This window comes from Pelmatolapia mariae, linkage group LG3_W, assembly GCF_036321145.2.
Source record: "Pelmatolapia mariae isolate MD_Pm_ZW linkage group LG3_W, Pm_UMD_F_2, whole genome shotgun sequence".
Lineage (NCBI taxonomy): Eukaryota > Metazoa > Chordata > Actinopteri > Cichliformes > Cichlidae > Pelmatolapia > Pelmatolapia mariae.
In genome coordinates, this window is record NC_086229.1 from 17,377,517 (window position 1) to 17,404,865 (window position 27,349).

A 27,349-nucleotide genomic window follows, 5' to 3' on the forward strand; every position below is an offset into this window, starting at 1 on the left:
CAAAAATTAATTTCTAAATAGACTGCCCCATGATGTTTAGCTTAACCATCTGATTTATAGGAGAAACACACCTGAGGATTTTGAGGTGCCGTTAGAAAGCTAAAGCAAAACTTCAGAATATCAGTCTTTCCGATAACGATGAGTTGTTCACTTCAAGCAGAAGCCTGTCCTGAATGTGTTTTATGTTCAACATTGCTGGTGATGATCTGTACAGGCATGCTTCACTGAAGAGCTCAGCTCTGTAAGGAGTTCGAATGTAAAAAGGCCTTCAGCAGCTTTAATAAATTAAACTCAGAATGTTTTTCCTTTTCACTCTTTAATGTTTGTCTTTTGTATAGAAAACATCATTAATGGAATCACATCTAGAAAGGCAGTCAAGCCCACTATGACCTCTAACCCCTCACCCCCAGTGGAAGGGGTAAGAGCCTTCTGGGGTCATCAGGTGTCAGTCGGTTGCCACAGCGACAGGAAGGCAGCACGGTGCTTTAGTTGATCTTTGGGTGGCGGAAGTCTTTGCCAGCGAACTTGGCCTTGTCTCCAAGCTCCTCCTCAATCCTGCAAGTCAGAGGTCATGATTAGCTGTGCTTTGTTTTTCTTAAAAGTCTACGAGCCTGAGAATGACACAAATCATAAAGTGCTTACCTCATCAGCTGGTTGTATTTGGCCAGACGCTCTGACCTGCAGGGGGCACCGGTCTTAATCTGAAAGAAACGGTAGAATGAGGTTAGCACTGAAGTTGTGGTTTGTTCCCTGTAGTGACCCATTTTCCTACCCAGCAGCTTAAATCAGAAATAGGACCAGACAGTTTAATAGTGCTTTTATGTAACCACTTCTTTAAAAAGGCACAAGTCAGTTATTCTTCTGCCTGCAACTGACCACTGATTTTCCAACAGAACTCAAAACTTTGGGTCTTATACTGATGCACTTTAATTTTCATTTTCAGTCAGACCTCTGTAGATAATCATCAATCTACAGTGTTCATATCAGTCCTTGATTATCAAGGCATTTTGCACAGTTAAGATTCGAGTGATTTCCTTACAATTTTGCTTCAAAATGATCTTAAATCTTTCATTTAAGCTCAACAAATACATGAAGCAGTAGATATTTAAAGATCTCTGAACAGATTATCCATTTGTGTAGAATCTGTTTAAGAGAAGACTTTTGGCCTTGAAACTTTCCTTTTCAGTTGTAGCTTAGTTATTGACCAGCCATGTGTGAGCAGTCTGGCTTTTTCAAATGACTTTAAGGGGAATAGTTTATAATCTCAGCTTTTTTTTTGTTTTTAAAGAACAACAAAAACTTGCAGACATTCAATTATTCTTTGTGAACATATCAATCTCACTGAGACGGTCTGATTAAGTTTAAATACCTGTCCAGTGCAAAGTCCAACCACCAGGTCAGCAATGAAGGTGTCTTCAGTCTCTCCAGAGCGATGGCTAACCATCACACCCCAGCCGCTGCTCTGAGCCAGCTTACATCTAACAGGCAGATACATTTAATTAACTTTGAGCAGAAAATGTTAATGTGGCCTAAAACAACTCAGATTGGTGTCTTACGCCTGGATGGACTCTGTGACAGAGCCAATCTGGTTGACTTTAAGCAGCAGACAGTTGCAGGCCTTCTTGTCCACTGCCTGCTGGATCCTCTTTGGGTTGGTGACAGTCAAGTCGTCACCTACGATCTGATTAGAGCAGAAAAACCAGTGTGTTACTATAATGATGCTATATTCCCGTTACTGAAGGTTTTCCTTGAGTTCTTCCAGGAAGAACCAGTTTGTGTAGGCTAACAAACATCTAGTGATGCCAATCATTGTGGCAAAGAAAAAAAAAAAAAAGAAGAAATCTAATGACAGTCAAGTTGTGTCACATGTCTGCACACCTGTCTGTGCACCTCACCTGGATGTCTACAGAAGAAGTGAATTTAGCCCAGTGCTCCCAGTCATCCTGGTCAAATGGGTCCTCAATGGACTGGACTGGAGAAAGAGAGAGACAGTGAGGAGAAAGTTTCCACAGTAGAAATGCCACAGACACCCAACAGGCTCAATGATGCTACTGTGCTTAACAGTTACATGAATTCAATTGGAAATGTGCACACTGAACAAATTTGTGGTTCTCCAAAATAATTTTATCAGTTGATCATACATTTTTTTAAATGGGAAAAAAGCAATTTAGAACCCCTCTAGAGAGATTTTTAAGAGCATTTTTCCTGCAATGAACAAAAAGGCAGCCTGACCACTTCCTGAACTCAAAAGGCTTATTTCACTTTCTCAAGAGCTCAAGTGAACTAAACCAACTAAACATTTTGAATACCTCTGATCCAAGTATTCAAAAAGGAATTTTGAGTTTCATACTTGGCAGCCTTGTTTGAAATTTAAATGCTTTAAGAGACCAATATATTCCCTTCCAAAGACATTCGGTTAAACCACAGACTCAAAGTGTAGCAATAGAATTCGTTTTGTTTTCTAGCTTTTTGAAAGACATTTTAAGACCATCAATTGAAGTCAAATCTCAAGATCAATTTGACACATCAGTGCAACATCGGTTTAGTTGGTAAATGGCCTGCATTTATATAGCGCTTTACTAGTCCCTAAGGACCCCAAAGCGCTTTACATGTCCAGTCATCCACCCATTCACACACTGGTGATGGCAAGCTACATTGTAGCCACAGCCACCCTGGGGCGCACTGACAGAGGCGAGGCTGCCGGACACTGGCGCCACCGGGCCCTCTGTCCAAATTCACTGGAGTTTCTCAAAGGTCATGGGTCAACACATTTGAATACATTTTGTCTACATTCAGGATGCGAACAGAGCATCACCGTTTATGTTCTGAAGTCATTCAGTGGTCATAGCAGCAGATCTAGTCAATCTTACCAGGGTAGTTCTTGATAAAGCTGCGGTAGAGGTCACCCAGCTTTTCACCAGAAATGTGTCTAGAGGGGTCATCGGGGGACTTGAAGTCCAGGTCGTACTTTCCATTGCGGAAGAACTCTGAGGCGGCCACGTCCATACCAATGATGATTTTGTCGGGGTAACCGGCCTTCTCGATGGCAGTCTTCAACAGCTCCAGAGCTGTGAACACAAAAACCGCATTGTTACAAGTCATAATAACTTAAATCTTGAGTTGTGTCAAATTTGTATTATTAGTTTTGTAGTAATCAGCTCAACCATTGGTTGATTTAACTGTCTGACTACCTGAAGCAGCAATACACACAAGCCTGCATTAAATTCTATTGCATTAGGAGTCACAACAGTCCAAAGATAACTACATAATGCAATGCCTCGTTACTGTGTGGACACGTGCAGCTCTCACCCTCATTATTCTCCAGGATGTTTGGAGCGAAGCCTCCCTCATCTCCCACGTTGGTGGCATCTTTTCCATATTTAGCTTTGATTACATTCTTCAGGTTGTGGTAGACCTGAAAACACAAGGTATTTAAACAGTTAGACATCAGTTTTACCATTCATAGAGGAAACATTGCAAGGGGGCAGGGTTTAAGTTAACCTCAGCTCCAATCCTCATGGCCTCGTGGAAGTTGGAGGCTCCAACTGGCAGGATCATGAACTCCTGCATGGCCAGTTTGTTTCCAGCATGGCTACCACCATTAATCACATTGAAGGCCTGCCGAAAAAAAAAAAGATTTTAATTAAAAATACTATCCATATGCAAACTACCCAAACATAAGTTGCAAAAGACATCTGGAGCTTAAACAAAACCAATGAAAATAAAAATGTGGCGCACAATAAAAATTGTCCAGAGGCTAACAAGACATTTCCCATAGGCATGCATGTTAATAGACAACTATAATTTTATTTCTTTTTAATTTAAAGTAATATCAAGTTGAGTCAAGAAGTTTGGGTCTTTAAAGCCAGTTTTCCACTTAAGCACAAGCCCCTCCCACTCACAGGCACAGGAAGGATGACATCTTTGTGTCCAGCAAGGTCAGCAATGTGGCGGTAGAGGGGAACTCCTTTCTCTGCTGCTCCAGCTTTACAGACAGCCAGCGACACACCCAGGATGGCATTGGCACCAAACTTGGCTGCAAACAAAGAATCAGACGTGCATCCTTGCTTCAAAACAATCTGCACACAGTTGCACAGTAGGGCCAAACTACCAGGTAAAGAGGGTCGAGTAATCCTCCAAGTTGTTTGAACTCATCTGAGTTTTTTTCCCCAAAAGTTTAGTATAAATATAACATTTGAATACATTCAGTATTCTACATTCAGGATATGAATGAAGCATGAAGAGTGTTAAATCATGATTCAAAGGATGTCAATTGACTTTCCTTTACACGATTTGAGGGTTTCTCAAATATAATTGCAGGTTAAAATATTCTTCTTTCTAGTGTAGAATTGATTTTAACCTGCCACTAGAAGTCCATGTAACAAACATGTATATATATTTTAGGACATAGACTGGTGCACCAGTATACTGTATAAATGCCAAAGAATGCAGTGCTTCCAGCTTTGTTTTCATTCTTCTTCTATAATTCACTTCAGTAGTTCATTTCCTGTTAAATATTTTGTTTACCCAGTTCTTACAACTTAATATTGCTTGGATTGGTTTTAAAAGAATTTGACATTTTACATCGCCACCCTTCCACGTTTTTACATAAAAGAAACAAATCTTAAATTCAACTACTTTTATGAGGCGAATTTCTAAGTCCTTACATTTGTTTTCAGTGCCATCCAACTCCAGCATGAACTTGTCGATCTTCTCCTGCTCGACAACGCTGAATTTCTGTAAAGATGGGATGAAGTACCATTAGCCTGCAGGGAATCCCTGCGGTAGTTCAACTGTATTAGCATCAAGCTAACATCGGTAATCCAACTGTTAACAGATACCTTCTCAATCAGCTTGGGGGCAATCTCCTTGTTGACATGATCCACAGCCTTAACGGTACCTGCAGGGAAACACAGGTGTTAGCAGCCACGCTAAAAGTAGCATTAATGCCATCCCCAGCCCCACACACTTGACTCCTCCCACCTTTGCCCAGGTAGCGGCTCTTGTCTCCGTCACGAAGCTCCAGAGCCTCATGGACTCCAGTTGAAGCGCCGCTGGGAACAGCAGCCCTGAACAGACCTGAGATGACGTTTGACCGTCAGGTTACTGAACTCGCCGCAAACAGGAAGTGCGTCATGGTCAAAGTGACAGCTGCTCACCTTTGGCTGTCCACAGGTCCACCTCCACTGTGGGGTTTCCCCTGGAGTCCAGAATCTCACGAGCGTGGATCTTGGTGATAGACATCCTGACTGAAGGGGGAAGAGAACCAGGTGATTAGTTCAAATACAAAGAAAATCTTTAATCTGAATTTTGACATTTGAGTAAAAATAAATAAATAAAAAAAAAAAAAATCCCTGTGAAGAGGAGGTCAGATTGAGTGAGAGACCTGCTGCAGAAATCCTGTTTAATGCCATGATGACCTTTCTTATCAGACTCCACCCACACAACCAATCACAGCCCTGCATTCCTGACTGACGGCTACAGGGCTCAACAGAAGAGCAGGACAGACCATTCTGCAGGCACGAGGGGGGGTATCATAGTCTGGCTGGGATATTTATACCAACACCAGCCGTGTGGGAGCCTTTGACCTTTTCCCTGACCTTTCTGCAGAGGTCGTGACTTCCTCCCTGCTGTTCTTGAGTTACACAGACTCTTATTAATGCTTGTGACATTTGAAGAGGCATTTGTGACTGAGCTGATATTAGCCTCCACTGTGCATGACCCACTTCACCTCACAGCTGAAGGACTGGGCTTTATCTGGTTGCTAGGTCTCATACAGCAAGCCCTTCTGATTCTGTGCACACCGAGAAAAGCTCCTGTAGTAAAAGTGTTCTGGTCCAACTGTGTGAGCAGGTTCAGAGCGTCCGTCACGTCTGCTGTGTGTTATGTAAGACTGTTTGGGCAGATGCCATTTGAACAGCTGAGCTCTTACAGTACACTCCAAACCACTGATGGCCTTTACAAACACTGTACATCTGCTTAGAGTTTAACTTGGCTGCAGATGAGTGTGGGTCAGCCAGCCTCTTTCAGAATGAATAAACTGACTATAACAGCGGCAGTCTGACAAAGTCCGTTAAATACGAGGCACAGCAGCTCCAGCTTCAACCAAATTCTGAAGTTGCTGATCCTTCGAAGTATTAAAGTGTTTTTCCTGTACACAGCTTGGGTACATCTGAGCACCTAGATGTTGTCTGTATTCTATTTCAAGTCCCAACAGATGACTCATAAAAGTCAGTGAAACTTTTAGGGGAAATCTGTTAAAACCCCATTTTGTTATCATGAGTCTACCGTTAAACATCTCAGGTAGATGGAACAAGGCCTGTTCAAGCTGGGTGAGCTGAAAACGGAGCAAAGTAAAGCTGACTGAGGACACTCAAATGCACACCAACTACTCATTTCACACGGTCTTCTCATGTTTCTTTGAAAGGCAGTCACAATAACGCTGACCACTAAAAACTGTTTTTAGGTAGCTTTGTTCATCAGGACTTTCAGCCGTCAAACCCAAGACACTCACCTCTGCAGCTTTTGGCCTTAACAGCATACAAGAGGCTATAATTGACTTTTCTTCTGAAAGACCTCTCAAGGCAAAGCCAATCATATTATTAAAGTCCATCTTTGTAAGGATTTGTTATTCCTTTATGGACTCCCTCCTCACAAACCCCAGTTTAACCGCTGACAGGTTCACTCAGAAGAGTTAGTAGGCTTGGACAAACCCATTTAACAGTTTGTAAGTGGAGTTTAATTCACTGATGCATAAGTGTGTTTATCGGTTTATGGTTAGAAATAAAATGATGATAAAGGCAGCTTCATTGGTTTTTACTACATGCAGGCCCAGCAAGTGGCCAAAATGCTTTCTGGTCTCATCTGTGAATACATTCAAGTCCAGTTCGTAACAGAACAGCTCACACTTGAGATCAAGCATGTGGCACCACTGGTCTGTGAGCTGCTCCTGCTCACTGTTTGTCAGCCGTGGAGAAGCACAAGTTTGAACATACAAACTGGTTCACCAGTATGGAATATGTTTTCATCTGACAAACATCAGACCACTGAAGGACGATGGGGAGGGGGCTTCACTTTAACATGCTTTATATCGATAATTAGCACAATAGCTTTAAGTCCATGAGCGCTCACATTATAGTTATATTTACAATGATGCATTCAGGGGGACAGACTAGTCCACACGTGGCTGCTTGGATACAGAATCATCATTTTGAAGGATTAGTGCCCCCCCCCCCCCCCCCCAGCCCCCCCTTAAACCACACCCCTGTCTCACAGACCCCTGAGGGGACGATACGCCTCATTTTAAGGTGCAGTGTGGCCATTTAGACACCCAGCAGGCCACGTTTAAACCACCTGTGATCATTAGCTTTGAGTGAAGTCTGCTGCTAGAACACGTGGGACGAATGAAAACAACTTTTATTGGCTGAATGATCCTTAGCAGCGGGGCAGGTTTAGGGACACTGTTTCAGCCTGCTAAACAAACAAGAAATGAACCAATAACACAATAAAATGTCTCCAAGTGTAAAAGTTATCACACAGAAAGAAGAGTGTTACACTACAGATGAATCAAAGTCACTCAACAAGTAGAAAGTCAGCAGAACAAGTCTTTTCAAAATGTAATGAAACCCTTTCCTTTAAGGTGAAAAGTCAGATTCAGGAAGTGTTGCTTGGAGTTTATATAACCTGCTTAAATGTGTGCAGATCTGAGCTCAGGGGGACTTTTATATGCTAAAGATTCACATTTAAAGCTCCCCATGAGCACATGGAGGGTGTCCGGCCGTCCGTGGACTTTGAGCCTCTCACGTCTGTCTGTCAGCTCTGTGACCTTCAGCCCACCCAAAGTCAAACCTTTCAAACTTTGTTCCCCTTCCTGCCATAAACAGGAACAAAATGAGCCTCCAGAACAGGAACTCATTTATGTTAGCACCTCAGGAGAACTTCTGCAAACTGAACTTTCAGAGTAAAAGTCTAAAACACATGCCACCAAACCAGAAGCAGTCTGAGCCGGAAACAAACAGGAAGTTATTCAAAAATCTCCAAGCAGAGCCCTCAGCTGTCTGCCGTCCCAGCTTACCTGTTCAGACGCAGTGAGCAAGAAGAGGGGGTCGTCTGTCCGTCTGTCTGACTGTCCGACTGACGTGGAAAGTGTCTGTCTGTCCCCCAGCAGGGCTTTTATAGCCTCTCCCTGCAGCTGTAGCAGAAGGAGGAGGAGGAAGGAGGGAGTGTGTGCATGTGACAGGACGGAGGCAAACAGAAAAACCTCCCAGCTGTAGTTAATCATCAGATCCTCACTGCTGTTTGCCGTCTCCAAACATAATTATAACAGCCTTAATCTGGAGCTGTGTACGTTTCTATGAGGACTCCAGTCCTAGTGTAACGCTCAGATATGTAAATACTTCCGGTCTCTTCCTGAACACACACATTTCTAGTGCTTCCCAAAGAGCCAAAAGGAAAATCACCAGCAGTGTAACACAATCCAGGAAGTCTTTAAACTCCGGTACAATGAATGTTTCTGTCCTTCAGTTGCTCTGAAATAAGAGCTTAAAGACTTCAGGGGACATGGATGCACTGGACCAGCAGTGTGATATAATCTTTATTTAACCCAATAGTCATTAAGTGCCCGTGTTACTGCAGCCAAAACATTAAACACAGCCTGCAACACCACAAAGCAAAGGCAGGAGAGCTCAGGTAAATAACAAAATACATACGTAATAATAATGAAAATGAAATGGAAAAGTCTGAAAATAATGTAAGAAATGTATAAAACCACCTCATTAATAGTAATAATAAATAGTAATCAGGACCTGCCGTGCCGCTTTAAAAGGAACTGCTCTTTGATTTTATATCTGCAGAGACGATTTGAATCCAGGAAGTGCTGCGACTCGAACACTCGAGTGCTATCATCACTGTTGAATTTAATGCTTTCAAATACAGGAATCATTAAACAAATGTGGCTCTGTGTGCATGATCTAATCTAAAACCTTAAAATCACTGTGACGCTCAGAGCCAGACGAACCCCAGAGCTCGGGCTCATCTGAGGGAAAACATCACATGACATGTTAATTTGTCTAATAAGCAGTTTAAGGTTTAATATTTATTCAGACGAAAACCTAAAGAAACTAAATCCCTGATGACAGAGAGGACGGCCTTTACTCTGAGGAAGCTGTCAGTGTGTTTTGTCTTAGTGGGCACTCCAACGGTTTAGACCGATTATTTTTAAGTAAAAGTTACCCAGTTAAACTCTATTTTATGTGGTCCCTCATCTTCAAAGGGCAAAAAGGTGTTTCTTATTCTGACTTTCATTCAAAAATACACATAATGAAAAAAACGGAAACCTCTGAAATTCCCTTTTTTCAGATTTGATTTCTGCTGTTTTCACGTCTCTTTTGTGCATACCTGATTTTATTGTGGTTGAAAGATGTTAAGGGTGTTTCCACCTCCGTAAACATCTTCACATTCAACCTGAAACACTAAACCAGTATAAACACTGGTTTACTGTTTCAGTCCCATGTGTGATTAGAAATCTTGTCTCTTTGGTTGACAGCAGTAGAAACCTGCAGTCATTTCAGGTACACAAGCTTAGACTGGTGAGGTTTAACGACCGTATCTGCATATTTAAATTGCACTAAAGTTTGCATTTTTACGGGCGTGGCCTCTTTGACTTACAGGTGCATGGCGACACAGGCAGCTGCAGCAGCTGATCACTGAACGCAGGTACGAGTTCAGAAAGGTTTCAAAATACAGCCCAACTGTTAAAATCCAGCAGACTGATTAAATAAAACGATTTAGTTCATCATTTGTGCGAACTGGTGTGACATGAACATTCACAGAGGACTTTCCTCCTAAACAAAAGCCACAAAGGAAACAAAAATTTAAATTTCTACCATAATGCGGTGAAAAAAGGCACAAATTAGTTCAAAACGTCACAAGAATGAAGGAAAAAAAGTCTTTTTGGTGGGGCCCAGTTTTACTCTCAGTGTGCTGAATGACTATTATGCTGTGGGGTGAACAAGAGTGATGGTCCCTAAAACCCACAGAGAAGGTTAAAGTTCATCTAAAGGGGAAATGTGAGACCAGCTCAGCATTCACTGCAAAGGGCAGTAACCCCAGCACACACACACACACCTTACCCTTTACGCTCACCTTTAACTGTACTTCACACACACCGAGTGGCTACACGGCGGCCTGTCCAGCGTCCCCGGTGCCTTTACTAAATATAGCTGCACTTTACTGGAGTGGTGGGGGAGGGGCACACTCTGTATATGACACATAGTGTAAGTTCTCCTGCAGCGCTGCATTTGATCTTACTGTCTGTGTCAGTAAAGTGGAAGTTTGTCACTTCTACTTCACCGTGACATGTAACTGTAGTTCCACAGCAGTACGAGTGGGCTGCAGTACTATAGTAACAAAATCACATGTTGCACTAGAAGTTCACAATTTTATATTTCAATAATACTACTTTTAGTTGTACTACTCTTAGCAGTAATCATTTATGTTGCCTTTTAACCACATACACAGATGTTTGTTTTTATACACCTGTGGGGACCCGTGTTTACAAAGGTCTCCAACTAAAAGGTGAACAGCAGAGTGTTTGTAAGAGTTTTTGGCTGGTGCCATGTTGATCTTTTTAGAGTCAGGCGTGGTCATGTTCGGATGAGAATTTGGAGTGCTAAGTTATGACCTTATGCCATCTTGTAGGGTTATAAAGTCGCGTCCATGGACTGAATGAGTGCACCACGCAGGCACAGATATCTGAATTTCACTTATTAAAAGTAGAGCTCAGCCTTTTTGGGCATCTTGTGCAAACATGTTTACTTCAGTTCTACGTTTGGACATTTTAACTTGGGAGATCATGGGGACTTAATTACTGTTGGAGGCCCGAGTAGACATTACAGGAACTGCAGTTTTTAGCATTTCAGCTCTTGTCTACAGGTCAGAGGTCAGCCGATCTGTCCCTATAAAGCACATTCATTACTAGTGTGCCTGCCGCACACATAGGCCTGTGTTTGGTCTGTGTTTTCAAACATTTTATAAGCTAAGGTATATTTCCCTGTTTCTTCAATTAGATGATATTCTCAGCTGCCTTAAAATAAAATTTTCTTTGAAAGAGTGCATCATACAAAGCTCTAAAGTCAGCCACACCTCTTTTATTCCCCTTCTGCTGAGTTTTCCTCTAAATTACTTTTAATATGTATGCTGATATGTTTTAGGCTAACGAGGTTTCTGTGAGAATTATAAGGATCTCTATGCATATGGGACCTAATTTAAAGGGTGAGTTCAAGGAGAAGAAGTCATTTGTGGGCGGCTATGCTTGGTATATTTTTACCATGTGACTTTTAAATCAAAATAAGAGCACATTATTTACATTATAGGGATATTTCAGAGAGTCCTCATGCCTTTGAAAGACTAAAAGAGCCATGATAAGCCTCTAGGTTAACATGTGCCAACACATGTGTAGGATGACACGTGTCTGGGCTTGTACAGTTTCCATTGTGAGAGACATTTTTAGTTTGACTCCAAAATAATGAGAATGTTTCTACATAATAAGAATTTTTTTCAGTCATTGTCACGTTCACACCCACAGTTAACCCAACACACGTGTTTTTGGACTGTGGGGTGAAGCTGTAGTTCCACTAGAGAACCCAAACAAGCACAGGGAAAACAAACAAATTCAGTCTGGCCTGGTTTTGAGGTGGAGGGCATTTTTTCATCCTTTTTTATAAAGCCACAAAAGCCTTTTCTGCTTCATAGTACAGTGAGAGGGGAAGGGAGGCGGGAGGTGTGAGGGCTCATATCTGGTTTTGGAGTAGTTAGTTTTGGACTTGACAAGCCAGTATGTTAATGTGCACAAAAAGCAATTTGGATGTGTGCACGCATACCTGTGCATGAACCTGTGCAGGTTTTAAACCAGAATAATGAAGACATTCAGCATGTGATGACATTTATGTATGAAGAGGAAGTTTTGTATTTTATGGAAAAGTTGGCCTTTCTCCTTCAGAGCACTCTTTGAACACAAACGTGGCTTTGAGGTTCAGGTTTAGATCAGGGGACTTGATAAGGCAGTAAGTCAATATGGGTCCCCACTTATGCAGAAAGACAAAAGTGTGTGTATTGTTTAAATGCTATATAAGCTCTAACAAGGAGTTGTGCTTAATACTAATACTACAACTTGTTGTGGCATATTTAATCAAATATTAGGTGTGATGCGTGTATATGAGTGCACTAGACTGTCTTATTTTTTTTAGCTGTGTGTCGCACAATAAATCAGCCCCTGAAGAAGAGGTGTTTGTAAAAAACATTTGAAGCTGTAGCACACACACACACACACACACACACAGACACACACACACACACACACACACACACACACACACACACACACACACACACACACACACACATATAAAGACGTCCTCAGAATGTAAGTATAACCATGTTTGTTTTTATTTCATTCAGGTGTGCAATGAGTTTTCACAGAGCTCTGATTGGACACTGGTCAATCGCCACTGTAGAAAAATAATGGTAACACTATGTTCCTGCGTTAAACATGAGGTGTACTCTCAGGTTAAAAGCTACCACACGGTAACTTAGACCAGAAAAAACACTCTGATTCATCTCTACAGCAGGAAACACACCTGAAGATTGAAAATGACTTAAAAAAAAAACAAAACAAAAAACTAAAGAAGCTCAGATATAGAAACACAGGGAGGAGGGTGGGGGAAGGGAGGCGGGAGGTGGCATCCATCTTGTGAGATAAAGGTGGCTGTCTTGTCCTAATAACCAGACTTCCTCAGGTGCTCAACGATTTTGAACACCTTGCTGGATACCTGACCACCAGAGGCGTCTTTCGTGCCCTTGGCTATGACTACCGCTGTAGAGACAGACAGGAAGCAGGAGCGTGTCAGCCTCAGAGATTTGGAGTGAATTCAAAGGATGAAAATGTGCTGAGTCAACGGGAACATCTTACCTGTTTTTGCCTTTCCGACACATATGCTGAACGTGTTTCCTTCGGTGTCTGCTGAGGTCTTCAGGTCCATCGCAAAGACTCCGTCAAGGTCCATCTGGTCTCGGATCAGCCGGCACTTTGCTCCACCGATGTGAATGCCATTCTGAGCGAAGCTCGACCGGTCCTTACCACCCAGCTTTTTGATCTCATCGACCTAAAAAAGGGAAACAGAGCGAGAGATAGAGATTAGTGGATCTATTCAGCTGAGTCCTCCAAATTCCCAGCCACCTTGAAGTACCCACCATGACCAGCATGGGCTCTTCTCCTTTTACAGCCTGAGTTTATTTAAATCTCACAATAAAAAAGCAGCTGCAGTGTGCGGAGGATCATAAACAAGCGTCGGAATAGGAAGCTAAAGTAATTGAAACATGATTTAATGTGGTGTGATCATTGTGAGCATGCAGAGTAGGAAGTGAGAGAGAGGAAAACGACATTCAGGCTCATTGGTTTGTGTGTTTCCAGCTGGAATCGGAACAAATAATAACTTTGTTGCGCCGCCCGTTGATACTGGTTTTACTGGTTTGTCTGAGCTTTGTTAGTGTGTCACACTGACACAGCTGACGCACTGGCCTAGTTCAGACGCCATCCACTAATCAGAGTGTTTTTACCAGCTCTGAGGTCACAGAAATGTTTTAATTTAATGCATTTATCACAAATAAAGTCATTTTTTCATGATTATGCATCTGTGATATAACCTGTATTCACATTATTTTCTTTTAAGTTGAAAATTGAAACTGATCTTATCTGGTTTTAGGACTGCATCATATTTATAGCTTCAGGTATTGATTTATCTATTAATTAATTCCTTGTTTTATAAGTCAGTTATCTATTAACTGCATCATTAATACTGCTAATTAGATTATTTTAAAACAGAAAAATAAAAAAATACAGTATAACCAATAATTCTAATAAAAACAAAAGCTTTACTATACGTTTTTTTACATTAAAAATAAAAGATTATTATCATAGTGTATAATAATATATACTGTTATGGGACTGCATTGGATTTCTGGGGGGGGGGGGGGGGGGGGTCAGTGTGGTTTTATTATTGAAATGAAATTATTAATCAAATGTATTTGTTGAAACTCGAGATGCGGTTGAAGAAGTTGAAGTGTTGACTTGCAGAAATAAAAAGTGATCACTGCTGTTAAAGAAACTGTCACTGCACTTTGCTCTGAAGCAGCAGAGCTGAATCACATGAACTGTGATGACAGCTAGTTTCACATCTGTCATGTACGTGGACAGATTTAACCTTTTGAAGTGTTTTCACTGCACTTCATTTCTCAGAAAACATGTTTTGTGAGTGAGGCTCAGACAGGAAGGAGGCCTCAAGTGCCTTCAACCTCACCAGGAAGTACATGCATTGTAGCTTTAAATGCAGTCTGCGTCAGATCTCCATTTACACATATGAACCTGACATGCTTAGATTCAGCATGACTTCCTCTTTCTGAGGCCTTCTTTAACTAACAAACCTGCACACATCCACACAGAACAGCGTCTGATTCAAAGCTGATCACCACCAACTGTTTTTGATAGATTTAAAGTCAGACGTGCTCGGGGTTCAGCCTCACGTGTAACTGAATTCACACTTCCTGCTTTCTGTCAGCTTTTGCTCTGCAGGTTTCTGAGCTCACACGTGAGATTTAACCATTGCTCTGTTTTTGTGGCAAATTTTCTGAGAAGTGAAGGGAGCTGCAGGAGGATCGAGGAGGAAAGAATGTGAGGACGACAAGTCAAGACATGAACACACACACACCAAAATGCACACGCTGCTGCCTGCACAGGCAAAACCACTTCCCGAAAAACATCACCCAATCAGAGAGGAGACCACTAGTGAGTGTAACAAACCCACGCAAATGCACACAGAGTGTTTTTAAAAGCAGGAACGAACTTCTTTAATTTTAAAATTTCAAGTTTACAAACTGTAAAAAAGACAAATCCTGCAGGTGTGTGTGTCCATGTGTGTGTGTTTGAGACATTGTGCAACACTCCACTCCTTACCTCAGTGTGTGTTTGCATGTGTGTGTGTGTGTGTGTGTGTGTCTCAGAAACAAGAAGTGATCGTCTCGTCTTCCTGTATTCGCCGTTTTTCGACATTGTCTCCTTATAAGGTAGTTAAAGCAAGCGCACAGCACAAACACCCGGAAACTACCGGAAACTCACAACCGTTACGCAGCCCTGAGACATTAGCATTCATCTTTTTCCATTTCCATCCAAAATGTGCAGAAAAACGAGCACCTCACGTAAAACTTTTTTTTTTGTCACACTGAACGATTATTTAATGGAAATGAAATAAAACCTAAAAACCTTGAATGACACGTGTTTTCTTTCCAGTTATAATTAACACCATTTCCAGAAAACTACATGTACTGTAGCATGTTTGTGCTTTCTGGCAAAAGTTAAAACGAGGAAGTTTAAACACATCTCCTGAACTCCTGAAAAGTTGTTTTCTACACCTGAACTCATATCAATAATAAAAAAAAAAAATCATAAAAAAACCAATTTCTCTACTGTACTTTTAAAAATTAAAAGCTAAGGGAAGCAGCCAATGAGCTGAGAATCGTCACCTTGTTGCTCAGTGAGTTTCCCCTTTGAAGCCAAGCTTTAAATTTCTGACTTTTTTTTTTTAAAACCTGTATGGCACACGTGTTTTCCTGCAGCACCTGAACACAGCACTAAGAGCGGGAAGTGAGCTAGCCAGGCAACAAACTGAACACACCCAAAGCTCAAGAAGAAGACACGGACATGCAAAATAAGAAGCTATTTCCAAGAAATTTTCTCATAGCAACAGAAAATGAGCCAAAGGAGTGGCAGTTTGTGCAGGTTGATGTCACCAGTCTGAGCAAGTTTTTGAGTGTGAGGTGGTTTAAAAACTCTTGGCAGAAGCTTTAAAGGAGGAAGTGGACATTTTTTTTTACATATATTTAGCAGTTTGTAGAGGCAGGAAGAGGAACACTGTGTGTTTGTGTGTGTACCGTGACTTGGATGCCGGGTGAGCTGGCCCAAACGCTCTCCTGCCCAGATGTGATTCCACAGATGGCTGCCTCTGCCACCGGGCACGTCCCGCTCTGGTCGGGTGTCTTCAAGTTATCAATATAACCTTGCCACGACATCCTGATCAAAAACACAAACTGATCAATAACCTGGATTCACAAGCACCAAATCAATATTACGTTTTGCTATGTTTGAAAAAGAGAGAGAGTGAGAGAGAAAGAGGTGGGACAGCTCGCTAGCTTACCTGTGCAGGTAGAGTCTTGGGTGTGAGGAAGAGGGGAGAGAGCAGTCGAATGCAGAAAGAAGGAAGAAGAGTTGTCTTTTATACACCACTCCCAGCCTGCTGGCAGCTTCCTCTCTCACTGTCACTGTTGAGTGAGAGAGTCGCCCGACCCCTCCCCTCTCTGTCTCTCTGTCACTCTCTCTCACTCACCTGGGAAGTAAAAGAAAAAACAAGGAAGTGATTTGATCAGCACACAAACATCCACTAATTTAAACCTTTAAAACATCAGTCCTGTAACACGCTGAGCTGTATTCGGTCAGTCGGCCTCTCTGTGGGGAGACCTGCATTATTAAATTGAACTGTTAACCAAGCATTAACCTCCAGTGCTGAAAAAGGCACGTGCAGTTCCTCTAATATCCACTTGAAGCAGTGAGTCAGTCAGCATAGACTCACGTTATACTGTCCAAATTTACAGCAGATATAAACCCATTTACAGCCTGATTTAATGTAGTTTTCTGACAGGTTGTGGAGTTCCACAGGGCTCTATTATCAGTCCTCTGCTTTTCATTCAACTTTGTATTATAGTCTTTTTTGTAAAAGCACATATTACGTTAATATTCAACATATTGAAATTGTATTAAGACTTAAAGTTACATTAGGGTGTTGCCTCTTTGACGGACAGGTGGGTATAGATGCTAGATTGTAACTCCATCTCAGCTAACTGGGCTCCCTGAACTGGACCTCTGGACTGTGTATATGCTGTTGGAGCCGTTTTAACATTTTTTATGCAATTATCAAAACAATAATATGGCTGCTGTGTCAATAATTGTACTGAGAGTCCATGAAGCTCCAGTTTTGGTGACATAAACGCTACTGAGCACTAATTAACAGCTGTCATTGCGTGACATGATTGTGTGTGTGCTCCCATACAGTCTGTGGATGTAGCTTTTTAACCAAGCTTGTTAGCATTAGCTAATAGCTGAGTGCGTCACTCAGCTCTTTTCAAAATATGTTCACTTCTGGCTCAAAAAATCCCCAACTACCTACAATATAGCAGCAGTTTTGATCAGTAGGATTGAACACAGTGAATTTTGTGAACTTGAAATGAGAATTACAACATTTGACAGTGACTGTTGTGCTACTTGCTGTAATTTTTGAACTTTTAGTTCTTGTTGAGGCTGTGATCAGACATAATATTAAATACTTATAAGAGTGAACAAATCTCAAAATACACGACATAAACATGTTTGTTTCAGCTGTAAAATTGGACATCTTAACATGGGAGTCTGCGGGTGGATATCTGAGGCACTGCAGGATTTTCGGCAAACCTCAGGACTGGCTTGACTGGGGTTAATGGTCAGATTGCACTGTTAGTAACTAACCTAGTTATCCTTAACCTCTTAGTGAGTGAGTGCAGCGGAAGGTTTGTGAGGTGTGAGCAGCTCAGTTAAAACCGTCAGCGAGCAAGAAGCTGCTGAGAAACTTGTCGTCCCACACAAACCACTTCCTCCTGACGCGTTTCACTTCACATCCACGACGACTCCCATGGCTGAGATGTAACTCACATTCAGAGACATTAAAACATGCGACCGTTGTATTAAAGTAAACCTATTTAACTTTAGACATCAGCAGGCTCACCCACAGTTGCAGTGCATTGTGGGAGCTGCAGTTCAGCAGAGGTGAGTACCTAGAAGGCAGATTCAGTGAAAGCCATGGCGTCTCTATCTGCTCCCACATGCTGCATACCTCAGGTTAACACACACACAGACCACACACACATACCTGAGCTAGTTCAGGCCTGTGTGTGTCAGTGGCATGTTTAAACACGGCGGTCATGCTATCACTATCCAGTACTCCCACCCAGTCACAGTGTGTACTTTTACTACAAACCAACATGAACAAAGTGGTTTTTATGAAATCGGTAACATGAACTGGAGGAGTAACTTCAGGGTTTGCATCTCTTGGAGGACTGGCTCCTCAGCAGCATGCAAAGTAAGGCCTGGGAAACAAGTCTAACGGGTACAGGGTCTCTTCCTTGGACCTCTGACTCCAGGCAAAAAGGTTTGTGAAGAATGAAAAACATGCTGAAGCATCAGTCAGGTCGAAAGGGAAAAGAAATGTGAGGTGAATTGGGCAGGACAGGTTGATACAGGCCGGCATGTAGAATATGCATACCCTGAGGAAATGCTCTCTTTCTGCCTTTCTGCGGCAGGAAACAGGAACCAAACCTCATTGACATTTTGTTCGATTTTACCTTACACTGCAGTTTGACAAGACTCTTCTCTCATTCTTGTTCCCACTCATGTGCTACTAAACTTCATGTCATGATGCTGCCGATGCAATATCATATCCATCACACCTTGATGCAACTCAAAGTGATTGAGTCACGCTGACATGAAGATGAAATGCTCACAGATCACAGAGGAGGGAAGGCTGGAGGATCCGTGCTGTCAGAAAGTTCATTTAAAAACCTGTAAAAAAAACCAAGTTTGGACACTACCGAGTGACAGAAAGCTGTGCACTATGCTGTGGTTGTTAGCAGAGCTTAAAGTGAGAAATGGCGGGTGTAGCAACCCTTAGATTGCCTGCAGCGTGGTGAAAATGATCACTTCACAGAGTAATTTGCACTGTGAGCTCCCGTAGATTCCTCTTTGTGTGCAGGCTGTGGTCAGCTGACTTGCTGCTGCTGCTGCTGCTGCTGAGGTTTCCTGCCCTTTGTGGACAGTTTTTAACCAGCTGAATTCAATAAGTTAAAAATAGATGTTATATGAGCTTCAACAGCCAATTTCCAGGACTGTATGAAGGTGGTATACGAATACAAACAGAATTCAGTGAGCCACTCTAATCAGCATCGTCATCTTAAATTTAGACTGATGTCTGCCACTTAATGTAACCTACAAGTAACCTTGACCATGAACACCACAGTCTGCGAACGTCACCACAATACTGCAAACTAATCAGTTCAGTCTGAAGTAAACGCCAAACTGTCTCTGTGTTCACGCAACATTTCACATCACAGGTAAGAACACAAACTAAGAAACACATCATATCTGATTTAACTCCTTAACAAGTGTTGTTTTATGGTAGTGACCGCCAAGTCTTCAGCTAAAGCTAACCGCATGCTATTTGGAGACTAAACTTGACAAGTCAGTAGTTTTAAATATGCAAGACAAAGTGCAAAACATATTCTGCACTGCAGGCCTCCAAAGATAAGGATCAGAGGCTGTTATTTCTGAGAGGCTGATACAGCTGTGGGTCCACAGGTCACCATGTGCTGGTGGCACGGCGCCGTTTTGTGTCACTGATTTGCGTTGACAACCAAGAGTCAACCACACTGAGTGAACAGAAAACTGGATTCTTGAGATTCTTGTGGAAGGAGGACTTTCCATCGGTTATATTGAGAGCAGGAATCTGGCGTGATGCTCCTCTAGAGAATCATGAGCTGATTAAATCAAATTGAAACTCATTCTTTAGGCTGTGTGCCACGCTCTGACTCAAGAGAGAAGCACGCTGAAGCGAGAAAGATTTCAGTAGAGACGAGTCTTCGCTCGGATTGATCAGCCCTGATCAATCAGTCAAATCAAAGAGACGCCGGAGGCCTCCAGTCTGCAGCTAAGGCACCATTTATGGAGGTTAAAGCAGAGCGTGCAGCGCACGCACACACACACACACGCACACACACTTCCTCAGTAACTGAACTCTTGCTTTCTGACTCAAGTTGAAAGAAGTCGAAGCGAGTGAGAGAAGAGGAAGTGGTGTTCTCCTCAGTCTCACACACACTTTACTGCACTTTAAGTACTATCAAGTGTGTGTGTGTCCTTATATGGAGAAGCACAGTGAAGTGAAGTGTGTGTCTGTGTGCTTGTGTGTGCACATGTGTGTGATGGCACGCTCACACGTTTAGAGCATGTAAATTGACTTTTATCACCGATCCTTTTTATAGACGACACTTGTCGAGTTTAATGGGAAACAGAAAATTTAAACTGTACTCAGTGTCTTCTTTAAAGGCCACACCCACTTCCTACCACTAGCTCGTTCTTCCTGTGACACACAAACACACATGCACACCTCCTCCACCCTTCCACCTCTGCAGAGTTGAACAGATGCCCTCACCTCATTTAGAGGAGGAGGAGGGGCATCACACTAAGGAAGATGCTTCAAATATGGTGTTTTTTTAAGTCTCTTTGTAGTCGCTTGTTGCTTTTTTACTAAACTGGGACTTTCTAACAGGAAGTAAAGACGCGTTCATGCAGGGACTCAGAGCGAGAAGCATTGATGCAGAGTTTGTACAAGCAGTGAGTGCTTTGTGGTAAAAAAAAAAAAAAAACACGGGGAAAAACCCCTGAGTTTAAATGTGTGTGAGGATTGAGAGATACAGAGATGATGGAGGTTCAACTCTCAATCTGAAGCAAAGCTGCAGTTTTAAGGCCTCTGTGAGCACTGAAATGAATTCAGGATCTGTTTCAAAATATTTGCCCTTAGGTGTTGTTTCTAGAAGGACTTGGATTACATTCAGGGTGAAGACACCGCCTGCCTGAACACGACTGCCCCCCCTCACACGCCCGTGATGATCCAACACAACAGCACATCAGTGTTGAAATGACCGCTTGTTTTGTAATTTTGTGTCTTAATTGCAGAAGCCGTTTCACACCATCCTATCACTGCACAGAAGTCTTGAGCCATCCCTTGAAAATTTAAAATGGGTGCAGCGATTTATTGAAACACCATCAAAAAAGCACGAAATATGGAATATGGGGCAGCAACAGAGTTTTTACCATTCTGACCAGCCTTCTGAGCAGTTCACAGCATTTCTTTTAAAACTTTCAATTCTAAGTTATAATAGTGTTTAATTTGAAACCTATTCTAAACATATCTGTCCGTCTTCTATAGCTTGTAGTCAGATTCATTTAATCTCCTTAGCTATTGCAACATGTTTATTAACACATTAAATCACATTTCCTTTTAATTAGAAAAGGTGTTATTACAACATGTTCCCTTTTTGGGGGGTTTAATTTGACGTGTCGTAGCCACAGTACTGAGGGCTTCCCTTTTCTTTTTATTAATAAACATTTGGTCTGAGTCACAGCAGCTTTTCAGCCGGAACTCTCTGAGGAGCTTCCTGTAATGTCTTTAAGTATCTTCAGGAATTGTTCTCCAGGTTCTTGAAGAACATTTAAAGCTCTTTTTTTGATGTTTCTGCCTTTTGTTACATTCTGTCAAGCTACGCTGACGTCCGGCTTCTGATAGTGTTCACTGCACTGGCTTTGTGTTTGGCATCATTGTCTGAAAATAAAGCTGCTGCCAATCAGATGCTTTCCAGATGGTATTGCAAGATGGATTAAAACATGATGGTACTTTTCTGTTTTCATCAGCCATCACTTCAACACACCTGTTCCAATCATTTACACTCCACTTCTTTCCCTTCCTTACAGCTCCTTTACTGCCCTCCTGGATCATGACTTACAGATACTGTTTATCTGCTGGAGATTTTTGGGCCTCACATTTCTTCTTTTATCTCCGCTGGGTCAGTTTTCATAGATTCCGCTAAAGAAATTGTGCTGAGGGCTGTTTTTGTGACAGGCTGCTGGTAACAACTGACCCAAAGATACAGTTTAAAACTGGTTCTTTGCTAAGTTGCCTGTAGGCACAACGCTGGTTTATCCACTGTGTTAGGAGACTTTGTTACACTTGAATGATATGTAAGTCAGAGTTAAACATTCCTGTGAAAATGTTTAAGTACAAGGACTGGACTGAAAATGAGTGAAAAAGCAGCCAGTCTCCAAAGAAGTCATTGACTCCCAGAAAGCTTCAGAACTACTGCTTAAACCACTTTAAAAATCAGAAGAAAATTAAATCCTTGGAGGCAAAATGTAGAGAAATAGCAGGTGACTCAAGACTTTTGCACAGTAAAGTCTGACTTGCAGTGATTTTTTTTGGAAAGAGCTGTGTGTGAGGAAGTGTTGTAGATCTACACCTGTGTGTGGATTGTGATCACTGAAGCGTAGCTGGGCCCAGCACTCAGTGAACACACCAGTCAAACAAACTGAAGGTCAAAAGAGCTCGAGCACAGATCACCCGACAAAGATGGAGGAGAAGTGAAGAGTGATCTTTAAGGTTTGGATTTGAGCTTAGTGAAAGCTTCATGCTGAGCAGGGATGATGGAGGGTTGAGCTCATGTGACACTGAATTGAGGGCTAACAGGTCATCATAGAAAGACAAAGGTTTTTAAACATGACAGAAACATTTAATCTTTATTGGGACCTCCTATGGCTTTAGGTGATCAGTGTGGTGTTGTCTATAAGATATGTCATGAAAATTAACACACTTGACCGTTTTTTATCCTGATCATCTGTCCAACCTCGTTTAGATGACTATCACAGCAGGTGTAAAACACCTTTTTTGTGGCTTTTAATCTGAAACTTTTCTTAGAGGCATTAAACAGTATTTCCCCTTTCCTGGCATCTTAGAAATGTCTTAGGAACCTACTATTTATTTCTTCTTTCCAATATGTATTTCTGGGGATTTTAATTGTTTTAAAACTGTTGATTTTCTTTTCCAGCACATTTTACTTTGCTTTAAATGTCGAGCTTTTAATTTGAAACTTGACTTAGACCTAACATCATCTTTTCTTCTTCTGTGGTTTTAAATTGTTGTTTTTTTTATTTTTGTATATTACATCATGTTTATTAACATTAAACATTAACATTAAATCAAGTTTCCCTTTAATATTAAACATTTCTAGTGTCACTGTCACATGTTCCCTTTTCTGGAGCTTTTAATGTGACATGTTGCAGCTCTGGTACTCTGTGCTTCCCTTTTCTTTTAATATTAAACCTTTGGCTCGAGCCACTGCAGCTTTTCCAGACCACATTAAATGATCACACTGCAGACTCTGACATATTTGGGTTTAATGTCAGGGGATGTTTGTGGATGAAAGCTATGATAGAGGAAAGTTTTGGTAGGACACATGATGTGGACAGTCTGGTAATCCCGGAATATATTAATCTAAAACTCCAGACAGCTCTAGAGAACGTTTCAGATTAAAAGCGTTCAAGTGTTTTACATGTTATTCTGTTGGATTAAATCTGACGGAGCTGATTTATAAACACTTCACTGCCAGGTATCAGGTGACCTGCAGAGACTGATCCTACAAACAATCCACATCTCAGAAACAGAGTAAACCAAACTGCACCACAGTCATCAGACTAAACCTTCCTGACATGAACACAGCTCCTCAGTAAAAACTATGAACCAGCAGAGAGACTACACCCAGCACTATACACCACCTCTCTGACACAGTACACCCTCGGGCAGGTGGTGTCCCCATAAACAGTCGTCTAAATATCTGAGAAGCTCTGATTATTTACTATGTTCAAACAAACTGAGTGTCCACAAATGTCTGAGCTCACAGTGAGAGCTGCTGGCACAGTTTGGAGGTGTTCTGCCCCCTGCTGGACACACAGAGCTACAACATGAGGATCAGAGGAGGTTGGTGCTGCTTCACCTTTAGACACAAGAAGGAGGTCAAAACACAGAGATTGTTTTTAAACCTGTAAAGGGGGAAATCCTGACAAACCAATCCATAACCAGAAAAGAAGATTAACTCTGTGATGCTCCAATCAGGCGTCAGCTCTGTCACTGTGTGAGTGTGTAAAGTCACAGAGAAGCTGGTTTTAAATGTATCTATAAAGTTTATTTCATTTTATTTAGACTTCAAAAAACAGTCCAAGTTAATTTCTTTAGACTTTCTTTCACTTAGTGCCACCTGGTGGACAGTCAGCTCCCTGCAGCAGCTCTGGAGGACTGTTAACTGATGAAGAGCTCGGACTGCACAGCCTGCTTCATCACTGACTTCTTTAAATAAACATGACCAGGATCAGTCGCAGCACCTCAGACAAACATTTGTCACACAGCCGCCTTCACACCGACTGAGCTCCATCACAGCTTCAGAGCTCAGCTTACTAAGGTCCAAAGTTTATTTCGTCTCAGGTTTATTACTTTCAGTAAAGTTTCACTTTCAGAGCCCTGACCAGCATCCTGCAGCATCTGGAGCAGCTGTGTGGTGCTGTCATGGCAATAAGGATCAAAATCTGTGGGGATGTTTCCAGCAGGGGTTGTAACCTGCAGTCAGCAAGGTGTACCTAATAAAGTGGCCTGGCAGTGTCTATATCTAAACGTTACACAAAGAACATAAAAGGACTAAACTTCATAAAAACTTCACAAATGATGCTTTAAATGAAAAATAAATCCCTGTAAATAATTCAACAGGTCACATATTAGAACCACCTTAACTAAAACTCTGTAGCCGCTCACTGTGGTTTGTCCCAGCAGCTCTTAGGAAACAAACTGCTAACTTCAGTGTTAGCACACACTGTTACGTTAAAAAAATAAAAGGACACTGAGCATCAGGCCTGCTACAGATCATAAAAACTAAAACCAACTTTAATAAAAGAAGACGCACACACGCGCACCACTGGAAGGCATACGCCCCCCGAGCCAACTACAACTCGTGCTTGTGGTAATTGTCCAGGCCTCGATCACAAGCCAGTCTGGCTCCCCACAGGCTGAGATCAGCAACTGAGGCAGTTTAAGGTTCCTAGCACGACACTCGGGCAGAAGATCGCTCCAGCCCGATCACAGAGGCGTGGGTACAAGCAACAATCCAGAAAAAAATAAAACCAGGCGAACCAGAAAAAAGTAAGCCTACTTAATAAAAACAGTTTCACGACAAGACAAGACAAGACAGCAGGCTCCACCGAGGAGGAGCCCTCACAACAGCTGCTGGGAAGGCGTTTCACTCTTCCGATTAGGGTCGGGCAGTTTGCCACGGAGAGGTGAAGGCAGCAATCAAACAAATAGTATATATTTTCACTGCTATGCAGATGACACCCAGCTCTATCAATCCATGGAGCCAGATAACAAATACCAATTAGCTAAACTGCAGGAATGTCTTAAAGACATAAAGACCTGGATGACCGCTAACTTTCTGCTTCTTAATTCAGATCAAACTGAGGTTATTTTACTCGGCCCTGAAAATCTTAGAAATATGGTATCTAAGCAGATTCTTACTCTGGATGGCATTACCTTGGCCTACAGTAATGCTGTGAGGAACCTTGGAGACATTTTTGACCAGGACATGTCCTTCAACACACATATTAAACAAACATATAAGACTGCTTTCTTCAATTTGTGCAACATCTCTGAAGTTTTTTTTTTTTTTTTTTTTGCCTGTCCCATTTTGAGCGGGGAAGAGGGACGGTGACAAAGGGCAAAAACCAAAAACCAACAAAACAAACAGACAAAAAATACATATATCAATCACCTTGATCACCTGTTGAAAAAGAAAAAAGAGAAAACAAGCAAAGAAAAAGAGAGTAATATAATAAACATCATCGCGATGATCCATGTGAATATAACAGGAAATATTAAATATTATTGTGCAGCACGTAAGATCGACAGTGCACAGTTTGCTTTGAGGTAGCAGCCAAAAAGGGTGTAGTTTGTTTGTGAGAGCATGTATACCTTAATAATTATTTTATTCTATTAATTAATAGAATTGTGTATACCTGTGAGCGTGAGCATGCTTGTATTTAAAAGGTTCCTTCATGTAATGATCTGCTAGAGAGTGTGGGGAGCCATAGCCCCGTCCTCCTGGGCATGAAGCAGGTATGGAGGAGATCAAGGCCCCAGACATCCAGAGGCCCCAAGAGCAAAGAAGACCAAGGAAGACCAACGGAGGGGCAACCGTGCCACTATCTCGGAACATGATGTGACGTGAGCTCCGCCGGCAGCCAGCTGTGCCAGAGTGACCGAGCCCCAGGCTGAGAGGCCGAGGGCACCCCACCCCCAAAAGAGCCCGAGTGAGCCCCAGGCTCCAGGCACCGACAAGCAGCCACCAGGAGTGAGCCGGTGGGTACCTGGACGCCCATCCCCGGACACAAAGAACCACCAATGCACTGATGTCTGAGGGCGTCTGCCACTGGCAAGGGGACGGGTGGAGGGAGATAGGCCTCCTCCCTGGGGCCAGCTCCCCCGCTGACCCCAGTAGGCACCCCCACACCCTGCAACCCACCAGGGAAAGGGGGCCCAGGCCCATCCGGACCGTGGCCCAGTTCAGCAGTGCCGCTCGGCCCCACAGAGCCCGGGGCAGCCCACCCGACTCCACCACAGACAAAACTGCACGCACCCCGTCATCCACTTATCTTCTAGACTACACAAGACAATAGACACCAGGGTGAGATCTTCCTTGACCTCTCTTTTATTTCTCCCCACCTGCAGAGAGGAGACCTCCTGCAAGATGTAACAGCCTCCCCCACCAGTTGAAGAGCCCCCCAGGTGGCTCGATGCACTGGCGGCACCCTGAGCCTGGGCTGGGCCCCCATACACCCACTCGTCCACAACCCCGGTGACACACCAACCAGGACCCCAGTCCCCAAGGCCCGGCCAGGGCCCCAGCCCGGAGACGGAGCACCCCCAGAACCCCCCGCCTGCCCCGGAGCAACCCAGGGAGAGCCAGGCTCCCAGGTCAGTAACCCACGTCCGTCAGCACAGACCCTCCCCTAGCCCCGCTGCATGCAGCCATGAGGAAACCATCACCTAAGAGCCAACAGAGCCCTTAACAGGCCATGACCGCAACCCCGGGTTGAGCCCTCCAAAGAAGACGCTTCTGGGGAATCCCCCGACGCCCCAAGCCTGTCCCTACCCCCACACCAATCACAACAGTGAAGGCGGGACCAAACTATGACCCCCCACCCCCACTAGGTGATGGAGCTGATCAAAGGAGCCCAGAGCAATTGATCTGATGTGGTGGTGGAGGCTGTATCAAGACTAATGTAATCTAATAGATAATTTCTATATTGGTTAGAATTAAGATTATTTTTATTTTTCCAGTTCATGAGGACTGTTTTCTTGGCTATGCATAGGGCAGTGAAAACCATATGTGCTATATTCTTTTCTGTAGTGACATTTTCTAAGCTGCCCAACAAACACACTAAAGGGGAAGTTGGAATGTTACATTTCAGACACTTTGATAAGTCCTCACATATCTCGCGCCAAAACTTCTGAACTGGTGGACAGAACCAAAGAGCGTGGATATAATTGTCCGGTGAATTGGTTTGGCAGTGTGA

The 27,349-nt window shown here is 42.7% G+C and overlaps 2 protein-coding genes across 2 annotated transcripts; both read right to left on the bottom strand.

The window, feature by feature from the left end:
* Positions 1–299: 299 nt before the first annotated feature.
* On the bottom strand, positions 300–8,201 carry eno3 (enolase 3, (beta, muscle)). Its single transcript, XM_063460877.1, has 14 exons — positions 8,075–8,201; positions 5,160–5,249; positions 4,984–5,079; positions 4,842–4,900; positions 4,668–4,737; positions 3,903–4,036; positions 3,502–3,618; positions 3,310–3,415; positions 2,871–3,068; positions 1,896–1,972; positions 1,557–1,681; positions 1,370–1,478; positions 643–701; positions 300–555 (listed from the first exon to the last, which is right to left on the bottom strand). Exons 2-14 carry the CDS (start codon positions 5,242–5,244, stop codon positions 486–488), a joined length of 1,305 nt encoding a protein of 434 aa, XP_063316947.1. The 5' UTR covers positions 5,245–5,249; positions 8,075–8,201; the 3' UTR covers positions 300–485.
* Positions 8,202–12,436: 4,235 nt separating this feature from the next.
* LOC134616145 (profilin-1-like) lies at positions 12,437–16,327 on the bottom strand. The gene is made up of 4 exons (XM_063460887.1): positions 16,245–16,327; positions 15,982–16,120; positions 12,968–13,160; positions 12,437–12,871 (listed from the first exon to the last, which is right to left on the bottom strand). The coding sequence occupies exons 2-4, from the start codon at positions 16,117–16,119 to the stop codon at positions 12,774–12,776; spliced, it is 429 nt and encodes a 142-aa protein (XP_063316957.1). The 5' UTR covers position 16,120; positions 16,245–16,327; the 3' UTR covers positions 12,437–12,773.
* Positions 16,328–27,349: the final 11,022 nt, after the last annotated feature.

Excerpts from the sequence above, each read along its gene's own strand:
- eno3 (XM_063460877.1), bottom strand. The coding sequence starts at position 5,244 with ATGTCTATCACCAAGATCCACGCTCGTGAGATTCTGGACTCCAGGGGA. Across the intron at positions 3,069-3,309 it reads CATCCTGGAGAATAATGAGG|CTCTGGAGCTGTTGAAGACT; the intron begins GTGAGAGCTGCA and ends TTGTGTTCACAG. Across the intron at positions 1,682-1,895 it reads CTTCTTCTGTAGACATCCAG|ATCGTAGGTGACGACTTGAC; the intron begins GTGAGGTGCACA and ends TGCTCTAATCAG.
- LOC134616145 (XM_063460887.1), bottom strand. The coding sequence starts at position 16,119 with ATGTCGTGGCAAGGTTATATTGATAACTTGAAGACACCCGACCAGAGC. Across the intron at positions 13,161-15,981 it reads CACCCGGCATCCAAGTCACG|GTCGATGAGATCAAAAAGCT; the intron begins GTACACACACAA and ends TCCCTTTTTTAG. Across the intron at positions 12,872-12,967 it reads TGTCGGAAAGGCAAAAACAG|CGGTAGTCATAGCCAAGGGC; the intron begins GTAAGATGTTCC and ends CTGTCTCTACAG.